The sequence below is a fragment of the Anarrhichthys ocellatus genome, unplaced genomic scaffold, assembly GCF_004355925.1.
Source record: "Anarrhichthys ocellatus isolate YVR2014 unplaced genomic scaffold, GSC_Weel_1.0 scaffold9, whole genome shotgun sequence".
Classification (NCBI taxonomy): domain Eukaryota; kingdom Metazoa; phylum Chordata; class Actinopteri; order Perciformes; family Anarhichadidae; genus Anarrhichthys; species Anarrhichthys ocellatus.
In genome coordinates, this window is record NW_022280039.1 from 6286409 (window position 1) to 6297436 (window position 11028).

General features: G+C 40.0%; 1 protein-coding gene across 1 annotated transcript in view; it reads right to left on the reverse strand.

Moving 5' to 3' along the window:
- Positions 1–3477: 3477 nt before the first annotated feature.
- galnt9 (polypeptide N-acetylgalactosaminyltransferase 9) overlaps positions 3478–11028 on the reverse strand; it is a 72159-nt gene continuing 64608 nt past the window's right edge. Inside the window, exons 10-11 of the mRNA XM_031848857.1 lie at positions 4599–4766; positions 3478–4506 (exon numbers count right to left, since the gene is read on the reverse strand). Of these exons, the coding sequence (XP_031704717.1) occupies positions 4360–4506; positions 4599–4766 (315 nt within the window). The 3' untranslated portion in view covers positions 3478–4359. The remainder of the gene's footprint in view (positions 4507–4598; positions 4767–11028) is intronic.

The following is an 11028-nucleotide window of genomic DNA, read 5'->3' on the forward strand; positions in this document are numbered from 1 at the left end:
CACACACACACACACACACACACACACACACACACACACACACACACCTGTTTGTGACCTGTTTCCCTGAATGGAGCATTTTATAGGTGATTTCCATGTATTCATTTTAAACTTGCTCTATTGGTTTGGTTAGGTCTCACAAACTAGTCATACTGTATGACTCTATGAATTTATATATTGATCAAGTCATAGCACAACAACTAATATGTGTATTTGTGTAAAGTATAGTGTGTGTCAGTGTGTGTAATAATTATGACCATAGTCATTGTTTTTACTTTACTATCTGATAATTACAGAAATGGACACAGGGACATATAATGAGCATAATAAACATGATCGGGCAGTTAAAACTAATCATTAAACTTTGCTCATTAAAACTTTTACACTTTTGTACTTATTGAGCTGGTTATCTGTCCAGGTCACTGTGATTTCCAAACACGGCAGTAATTGCTGTCAGTTTGTCTGCAGGTAAATAAATCTCAAATTGCTCTCCTGGCTCTTTCATTGTTATGCATAGATGTGCAAACAGTCCTGGCGGTCCAGGGAATTAGCATTGGTTTGGTTTCACAATGGAAGTTTTTTCTTTGCAACTCTTCCAACAGACGCAGTTGAAAGTAAACCCATGAACTCCTGTATCCCCCCAGCATGCAGCTGTCTGAATAATGAAGTCACCCCTACCTCTTGGCTGCAGTCCAGGCTTAAAAAAAGAGTATTGTCAGTGTCACAATGAGAAAGAACGAGGGTCCCCTGCACATGAGACGGATGTAGTGTCCTTGTCCAACCAACCCCCACCCCCCCATCCCCACCTCCAGCACCACTTCCTTCCACCAGCTCCCTGTCACACACCCACACCCCTCACCCTCCACCAGCCCATCACTCACTGTCACTCTATCATCCAATCTGAGGGAAAATGCGGACTAACCTTCACTTTCACCTGCTCTAATCAGCTCAACGGCTATTGTCTGATGCTCAAAAACACATGCACACACATTGTGCAACTGCAGTTGTGACTTATGTTGGTAATGCACATGATCCATAACCCTAACTTCAAATGATAATCCACCCAAAATCTATTGTTGAAGTATGAAGCTGTTACTCACAGTCAAAGAACAGAAATGTAGCCTCACAATTTTTACCACCAACCCTCAACCACTCCAACATTTCTCTCTGAAGAAAGTGACAAAACACACACACACACACACACACACACACACTGTATACACGTGCACACACGGACATGCTTCCCCACACAGAATGGAAGAATGGATTTAAAGAATTATTGTGACTGTTGAGTATCCAAGAAGATCACAGCCTCTAGCTCTGTAAACATGCAAATTATAAAACTGTAAATCTAAAAATATTGAGTATTTGATACTTCAAGGGCGGATTGTAAGTGTAGCAGTACCACTACCCTACAACAGTTATGCTAACCATAAATTCAAACAATCATCTGAGGACATTAGTTTGGTCAGACACACACATGCACACAAACTACTTCATGTAAATAAAGCTAAGCCACATACTGTATGTGGCTCTCAGTCACTGCTGTTCGCCATCTGCACCACACTTATTTGGAGCCGGCTGTAAATCAGGTGAGCCTTGGTGGCACAGAGCTATAACCCACTGTCTGGTGGGATAACATTATACTTCAGGTGGGAAGTCTTGGGAAAACCATATTGCTAGAATAATAATTTCCCTGTTCAGGCTATTTCCTCACATGGGGTCCGTGAGACATTGCACTGGCGGTGTGTTTGTAAACCTTGTCTGACACCAGAATAAGATATTACCTTGGAGGATGAAGTGGTATTTGTTTAGAGGACGCACAGATGATGCATCGCTTATGAATTGATCAGAGGCAAAGAACCATGTCAGAGTGGCAAGTGTAGGCAATCTCTCAGGGTAAACCAGCTGGAAATCAAATTAAAATAGGCCTTTGGAACATGTAAGTTTGAAAGCATGGCTAACCCCAGAAAAAAAGGACTTTTCATTTTCCATTGCGTCCAAAAATGCTCAGTATATCTGGGCTTGAGGAGAGTTGAGAAATAGATTGGACACACGAGGCAGCCTCTTGTAAACGCAACAAATGTGGCCAGTGCCTTCAGGATAGACTTTTATATATATATCTATATATATATAGATATATATATAAGGCACTGATTTAGCTTCATGCTGCTGGAAGAAGGGAAAAAACAGCATTACTTAATATATTAAGCTTATTTGGGAAAAGGACGTTCCAATTACCCACTGACTGTTTGCTATGCCCCACCTCCACTTAGTTACTGTTATGCCCTATGCCTGTCAAGTTTCCATTTGTATACAGCATATGCAGTTTATAATGACAATGGTGGAAAATTGACCACATTGAAAGTTTCAAAATTCCTTGTCTTTTATTTGGGACAGAGGTAGACTTAGGTTTTTTTCTAATTTAAAAGGCAGATGCTTTCAAATTGAATCCGTCGTAGCTGCAAGCTAATTAAGAGAAGATCAATTCAATGACTGAAAACGCTGTCTCCAGCTCATTTCTTTATGTTTGCAGCTGACTCGAGAATCCAGTTAATATGCACTTGATGGTTACATAATACTGGCGTAAGACTCAGGTTAAAGGCAAAAGTTAGTCAGCATCCTCACACTGATGATCCAACATTGTTATTGTCTTGCAGTGTAGAACTAGAAAGTCCTAAGTATTATAAGGAATTATCTAAGATCAGACTGTTTGTCTGTTTTTACATACCCCTGTTTGGTTGCTTAGCTTAGATACCTGTTGGTCATTTTAAACATTCTGTTTTTAGGTGTAACATCAGAAGAGAGAAGAGCTAGAGTCACAGAAACATACCACTGTCTAGACAATGCAAGTAAATTCAGAGCTCAACAGGCCTGTTGTGTTTTGTTATGGTTGCCCAGCAATGATTGGACTGTCGCTGTCCGAGGGAGCGAAAACCAACACAGAACCTGTCAATGTTTGTGCGTCAAATGTATTATAATTTATTTCAATAAAAGTAGTATATTATACAACTAAGAAAATATTGTGGGTGTATTTTGATCTCAATCTTTTAATATCTAAGTTAAAAGCATGTCAAAAGGCACTTTCAACATTTTTTTTCCGAAACGGCCACATTTTTAGTTGGACATGTGAAAAAGTGAGCAAGTAAAAAAGTTTCTTTGTGGGTATAGTAATTGGAAAGCTTTCAGGGCTTTCTGAAGACCCATTAATCCAGTGGGCAGGTTGGAACAATCCCAGTACACAGTGCCAGAAATCTGACGAAGGTTTAAGGTAGTTGTGAGTGCATGCACAACAAAAGACAAGCAATTGTGCGGGTGGGGTTAACAATGGGCTTTACAATACAACAAAAGAAAATGTGTAGTTTTCATGTAACACGCAGACACGTTCAGTCAAGGAGCCAAGGTTGACACTTAATTATTTGAATTGAAGACAGAATTGATGTAAAAGCTGGGAAACACAAAGAAGGAGAGGTGGCACATCATACAAATGATTTTATTATCCTAATTGTTATCAGAGGACGGATATTAATTCTTCACTTTTTACCATATATTACTATCATTAGACTGCTTTATACATTGTTTTATATATTAATCATTTTCAAATTATTTTGTACATGCTTTTGGGAGTGACATTCCCTGGTCAGATTAAACAGAACAATTAGGTAAAAAAGGCACATGATTGCTCCTGTCCTCTGTGAGCAATTCAGTCCAAAGAAACAAAGAACTGTAGTGGTTTGTGTGAGAGCAGGTGAAACGCCTCCCGATCAGATGATGGGCAGCCCCTTTGAAGCCTTTTACATGGCTTGCCAGTGCAGCACGATATGTCCAAAGCAATTTTCGAAATCACAGCCCGAAATAATCACTTTGATGTGCAATTGACAGAAATCATAACTTTCGATTTGCTCAGATGCACTGAGAAAAAAAACAAACAACTTAACACTCACACGCTCACACACTCTTTTTCATCTCCAAAGATCTGATAGTTTTACAGTAGAAACAAAAGTATTACTAGGATCTTGAAGCAGCTTTGGGGGCTGCACCCAGGTGTTTAGTTACTCAGTTCTGTACATGAAGCTGAATGTCAGAAATGCGGGCCATTTCAAACAATACAGCTTGCCATAAGGTCTTTGTGAACACGCAGCTCAGTGCAACATATGAATTGATCAGATTGTTCTTTAAGACTTAATGTTGGAAAGCTCTGTGGCCGGAGGGGAGCTCAGTGTGCCGTGCAGTCTGTATAGTGTGAAATACCACACACCAGCACCACTAGTCCCTGCTCCTCTCTGAACTGTCCACATTTTGAGATCCAACTGCGACTTTAAACACTGCCCAAACTGTCTCAGAGGTTGTTCTCTTCCTTCAATGCCTGGGATGCTTAATCCAGTTTCGTATCATCCACTTCTGACCGGAGCATCTCTGGACCACCAGGCGAAGGCCAAAGTTGGCATCCTTGGACATTTCAACCTCCAAGCATCGACCGGTGTCCCTGCTTATGATTGGGCCGTTCTGCAACAAAAACACAGGAGAGTACGACATTTGGTGTGTCTGAATTGAACTGGTGAAGATCAGTGTCAAAAGATGTCATGTTTTCTCTTTACCTGTGTAAAGTCCCAAAGCCTCTGGGAAGTCCTTGAAACAACATCACATTTTTTCAGTCTGGGAGCGCGTCCTCTGCCATCATCAACGAGGCATTTTGTGTCAGGCAGGAAGGTGGTCGATCCCAGGGGTCCTAGCTGGAGAAGCCCCTCAGTAGCGTAGCGGGCGAGCTACAACATAGAGAAAACCAATGTGTCACACTGCTGGACTCACATACGGTGGCATCAATCACAGCTTAAAAAACAAAACAAAACACTTGACTCTTTAGAGCGCACTTCAACATCCATGGAAAGCACAAGCTGAAAATGGGCTTCAATGAGAAGAGTGAATGTGCTTTGTAGTGATGCTGTTTAGCTGTTCTGCCCTACGCAGACTGACAGCAGTAACTGCAGAAGCAGCAGGGTTTTGAGTTTTCAGGCCGGTTGGCAGTGTGCATGACGGATTGAAAACTTTTTTCAGTTTACGCCTTTTTCAAGCAGATCGCTTTAGGCAAAGAATCGATTGGCATAGAACTATACGAAATACATACAAATGTAGAGACTGCACTCTGCTTTTGGTTGATTGTCGCAGAATGTTAGATGGAAAAGCTGTCATCTATCATCAAGATGTGTTCTTTTAGCTTCATTGACCATTTCAACAGTTTATTTACATCATCTGTTATTCAAGGTGTTTTATTATTCATATATGCTATTATTAATAGGACGTTTATTTTGAAAAGGGACTCATGAAACGAGCGGAAACTGAAACACTGTTCCTGACAGTTCCTACAGGGTTACCTAGACCCTCATAGTGGGCACTGACCAAGTGTCAGTATTTGACGAGTTGGGAGTGAGAATGTCTTTGTTTCTTTGTGCGAAGTGCAAATTTAAAAAAAAGCTAATTATGCTAAAAGATGTCAAAGTCAGGTTTAGGTCTTAACTCAATTTAACCAAACATGTGTTTTACTGTAACATTTTATTTTTAGACTGGAAAACATATATTAACATCACATGTGTTATTGAAGACTATTTCAGTGTACAGCACTGCACGGAAACAACAGCAAATAGCTTATTAATGCCACAATATTTCCCCAAACCAACACTTGATCCCTGACTGTTTTATGCTGCACATGAAAGGCTTAGTGGTGATACGTATCTATTACGTAAGGATACAGTAGAGATAGCATTTATTATTTATGGGAGTGACTCTATCTGAAAAATGAGATGCCAAAGAAGGTCTTCAGTACAACAGCAACTCTGCTTAGAGGGGAACACGCATACATGAGTGAATCACACAGCCTTCTACTCAAGCACAGGGTATGTGTGCTATGTTATTCACAGGCCTGGAAGAGTCAGACAGAAACCCACTGAATCCAGACACATTAAGAGCGGTGTGTTTTCTAATGCTTTAGTGATCCAAAAACATGCGGTGCCCTTTTTTGTCCAATGGCAAATTTGAGAAATTCTTTAAAAACAAAGTTGAGAGTTTGACAAAAAAATGACCCAAATGATATTTTTGACCCCATTGCAAAAGCAGGTCCTTCTGCCATCTCTACAAATCTGTAAACAAAGCTGTTGAAGTTTGAAATGCAACAGCATGCAAACCTATTATTGTGTTCATATCCTGTTCAAGTATCTTTTCAGTCGTTCTCAGCATGTTAACATCTCTCCAAACTGATATAGCTTTGTCTGAGTGGAGGAATTTTGGAGCATGGATGGAGGAACTGGAGCTGCAGTGAGTGGCCTGTGTGGGTGTTGCTCCTTGTGAGAAGAGAGAATGCAGGTGATTTTAATCCAATGTTCTGCCCTGCAGAGCCACTTTGACCAAATAGGTAAAATAATGAAGAACCACTTTAGGCTTATTTATAAGGATGCTGGTGAGGATAATTCTTTGGACTAAGAAATGTCAGACATTTATATAAACATATTTCAAACTCTCAATCTGATGTGAGACACATAATGCTGTGAAGTTGTGCTCTTTTTCTCCAGGTAACTGCCTAAAGGTCAGTTTGATTGAGAATTCTTCGTGGAATTTTGGGATTGCTGTCTTGGGTCTTTCAGGGTTACAGTGCAACACTCTAAGAAGATTCATCCATGGTGTAAACTATGACTGGGCAGAAGGAAAATCTCATATAATCCCCACTAATACCTGTTTACAGCTCAGTCTGGCAGCAGTTTATATGCTAATACATTTAAAATGGGACCATAACAAATAATTAATGTAAGGAAATGATTCCGCTAAGCCAATTAACCTGTGCCTCATGCTGCAACATTAGATGCTCCATTGCCTTCATGCCATTGTAAAAGTTCTGCAGCCCCTTTCTGGAGGTCAAGCTAATCTCAAATTTCTTAATTAGCTCATTAATGGCGCAACTCTGTGACAATGTCAATACAGGATGGAGTGTTTGTACATTGCATTGGGTTGTAATCTCCACATTCCTACCTTCCCTGTACCTTGCTCCACCAGGACGTTAGGAGTATGTTTATGCCACAGATTATAACAAACATCTTAAGAAGGGCTTGGCTTTCATGGGGCCCCAGCACCGTACCTATAGTCGCACATGTACTCTCCATGTGTGACTACAGTGTGACTACAGTCAGGCATAGAAATCTGAGTGAGCTTCCAACTTTAACACAAACCTCTAAAGGTAGCTTTAAGAGGCCCCACAGCATGAGCGCTGCAGGGGGTGTCCATCAGCACCATGCACATCCAAGTACATAGCTGGGATTCCTTGTGGGAGAAAGGAAGATTGCTTCTCAGTCTGAAGGCCCTGTTTTCATGGCGGTGCAGCAACTAGCGCAAGCAGCTCTCCGTTGTAGGTGTTTGTTTTAGTGAAAATTGCACTGGGAATAGAGTTGTCAATAACAGCAAACTAAACACTTGATGCTGGGCCAGTGTGATTATGCATGGCCATCCACTGTGTTTTCCTTTACCTTTACATGAGGTTGCTACAAAATACACACACCTGTAAACACATCAGACTGATCGGCACTGGCTATTTATGCAGCAAATGCAAGATTAGTGGAGCTCGTTAATTCAGTTCCAGCCTCTTTCAAACTTTTTTAATATAATATTAATACAGATGTTTCTGTTTTATTGTTTAAATGCTTTATGGCACAAATGCTGCTGTCACATCAATTGTGGTATGATGTGATCATTTACAATGTGTGATAGAATTATGTCTGAAATAGTTTCGGATTGCCCAAACAATTTTGTATCTTTTATTGCTATTGTCTGCCTCTGGTTGTAGATGTGTGGTGCAGTGTGTTCACATTGTACAGCTGGCACAGTTGTTTGAGAGCTATGAGCAAGGGCGGATTATGACACAGTGGGCCCCTGGGCGCAGACATGCAGAAGACCCCACTATCTTTCCTACATAGGCACACCACACAGATTTTGTGATGTTTTTCCTACTTTTTTTTATTGTTTTGCAAGTCTTTGTAGTCGTTACACATCTCTCTGTGGTTTTTTGTCTCTTTGTGGTGACTTTGTGTCTCTTTGCAATGCTTTGTGGGTCTTTGTAGTCGGTTGTTCGGCTGACACTTGGGGTCCCTGAGCCTTTGCCTGGCAGGCCAGTTCAGTAATTTATCCATGGCTATGAGACAGTGTTGTGACCTGCTGAGAGTGTATTTATTAATCACCACGCCGTCTGATCTATTATCCAACTCTCCCAGTCCTTTGACACTTTGCGCTGCTGCACATATGATAATAATCAATATGTGTTACCTTGAATATGAATAGCCAAATGGCTGAACAAACAAAACTAAGAGCTCCACTCAAACAGAAAATCTATGGTTAAAGATATATTACTTACTTAAACAGACTACTGCTGTGTGTGTGTGTGTGTGTGTGTGTGTGTGTGTGTGTGTAAAGCAATGACGCACGCAGGCTTTGTAGCTCCTCCGCCATGCATTCATTGCATTACATTATCGGACAAAGGTGAGGCATTGTCCATGATTTCGATTTCCACTGGGAGAGCCGGCAGAGAGAGACTCATTCCTGAGAAGCACAATGAAGAATTATTCTGGCCAATTATATTTTGTCCTAAGTAAACGGAGTAAATGTTAAAAAGAAATGCAAAATCACAGCGTCCCACCAAATTGAATTCTGCTCCGCTCATAGTAATGTCGGTCATCACTATAATCTAATGATACAAAGACACAAAATTCATTTCCATTTGTTTATTTCCCCTGGGGATCAGTATGAAAAGAGTCAGCAAAGCTTTGCATTACTGGACCCCACTGAGCTCTCTGTAGAGGAAAGGAGGAGAGGCTGGTGAGCTGCCGGCCTCCTTATAATACCCCCTCCAATGACAGATAATGAACATGTCACTCACCAGCAAGAGAAGCAGTTTGGATAGGTGGGAAATGTAAGAAATATGCATGAATAGCATTTGCATGATTTGTCTTCAGGAATAGCTTTTTTTTTTCTCAGCACAACGGGACAACAGCGTCTTACCCACAGTGTCATTTGTCCTGGTATCTATTCAAGTAAAGGTCACACTGAGCACGTGTTCCTTTTTTTCAGCAGCATCTGCCTGCATATTCATATAGCTAAATGCATTCACACCTGGGAGTGGTGCAGTGTTTTCTGCTGAGCAGCTCAGAGAGCTGTTGGTGATGCCTTCCTTGCCTTGTACTGTGTATGCTATTGCAATCACAACAATGTCTCTGTGATACGTTTTCCAAATCCATACTGACATCGTACAGTGTCATTAAGCCAGGGAAATCATTTAAACAAATTTGAACTAATCATGAAGCAGTGTTACAAATTGGCTCATTGTAATACTTAACTCCCACAAGCCTTATCCTCTGATGATTTTACTACTAAAGAAAACAAATACAGATGTCCGGGAAGGTCTATACTGCTAAATATAGTGGGTCATTTGGGTTTTAAAATCTCTGTGTTCCAAAGCAATATGTCCAAATAGTTTCATGTGTCAACAAAAATTAATAGGTCTTTCTGTTAGCTGTTGTGAAAGCATGAGATATTTGAATGAAGAAGAATAATAGATTCTTTAAATAATAGATATTTTTGAAAGTTTTCAGCTTGAGTTTTGTTTATTTGCACAGATTAAACTTAAACAAATGAGAATGACTGGACGGGGAGCCTTAATAGGCTTATTGATTACTTCTACCTGAATAATATAAAACACAGCCAAAATATAAATACTATGCTTCAGAACAGAGATGAAAGTATGCATTGTAGAACTTTATGTAATTCTCATGCAATGATAAAAAGAGTTGCATAAGTATGTGACTTAAAATTTATTTCTGATTGCGAAATGTTAGGGAAGATGGAGATTCGATAACTGTATAGTGGAATAACAATAGATCTGTGGATTTATTTTGAAATTATGTGAAAAAGTTTCTTCTTTGAATTGCATCTTGAATATAAAACTCCACAATGGGAAACATAAATACCATGAATTGTAAGAAGTTGAATTCCAGAAAAAAAAGGACACAGTGATGTGCAAGAATTTAAGTGGGTTCCGATTCTCACAAAGTGTTTTTGGAGAAGCATGATTTTATGTGGAGTGGCGGCCAATATACTCTCCCACACTATGCTGCAGCATGAGAAGTACGGACAGATTAAACAATAAAAAAGGGCATGAGGACAACATCCACTAAATAACTTTCCCAGTTATACCAATATATTTGATTTATTTTTACTTACACAATCTATGTGTATTAAAATGCACACTGTAATTCCTTATTTTTCCAATTAAATGATTGTAGAAATTATGATATTAAAGGATCTACCAAGATCTAAAGAATCCTAACAGTAATACAGATGAGACAAAGCGTGGATTCTCTTAGTTAATGGTAATAAAATATGTTTTAGTATTTTGCACGTAGACACACGCTGGAGGGATTATATATCTCATCTGGCCTGGTAAAGCCTCGGGATCCCCCAGGAGGAGCTCTAAAATGTTGCTGGGGAGAGGGACATCTGGAATACCCTAATACCCTAAGCCTGCTGCAATCGCAACCCAGCCCCGGATAATCAGAAGAAAATGGATGGTTAAGGCAGCCAGATTTCTTTTCCAAAGCCATCCATAAGTGCACTTCATCTTTCACACTATGTTCAGGTTTTCTGAATGTAGTTCAATTGAGATCTGCAGCTTTTGCAAATGCATTGCAGCTTTTATTGCAGCATGTCCTATTTTATATATCACTTTATATGTATTTCTTTCTTATATTGTTCGACATTTATATATATATATCTTATATATTTACTTTATGGGTGGACGGTTAACTGGCGTCCCTTGATATATAGTCACCTTCAGTACAAACTGGCTGAGGAGTATGCTGCACATTGTATACAGTCTGAGACTGGAGTTGGAGTTAAGAGACAACATGATTGTTTCACAAGCAGCAAGTTAACAAGCTAATTCTTAACAAATAATCATCATCGTCACACTATAACCGGGGGGGGGGGGGGGGGGGGGGG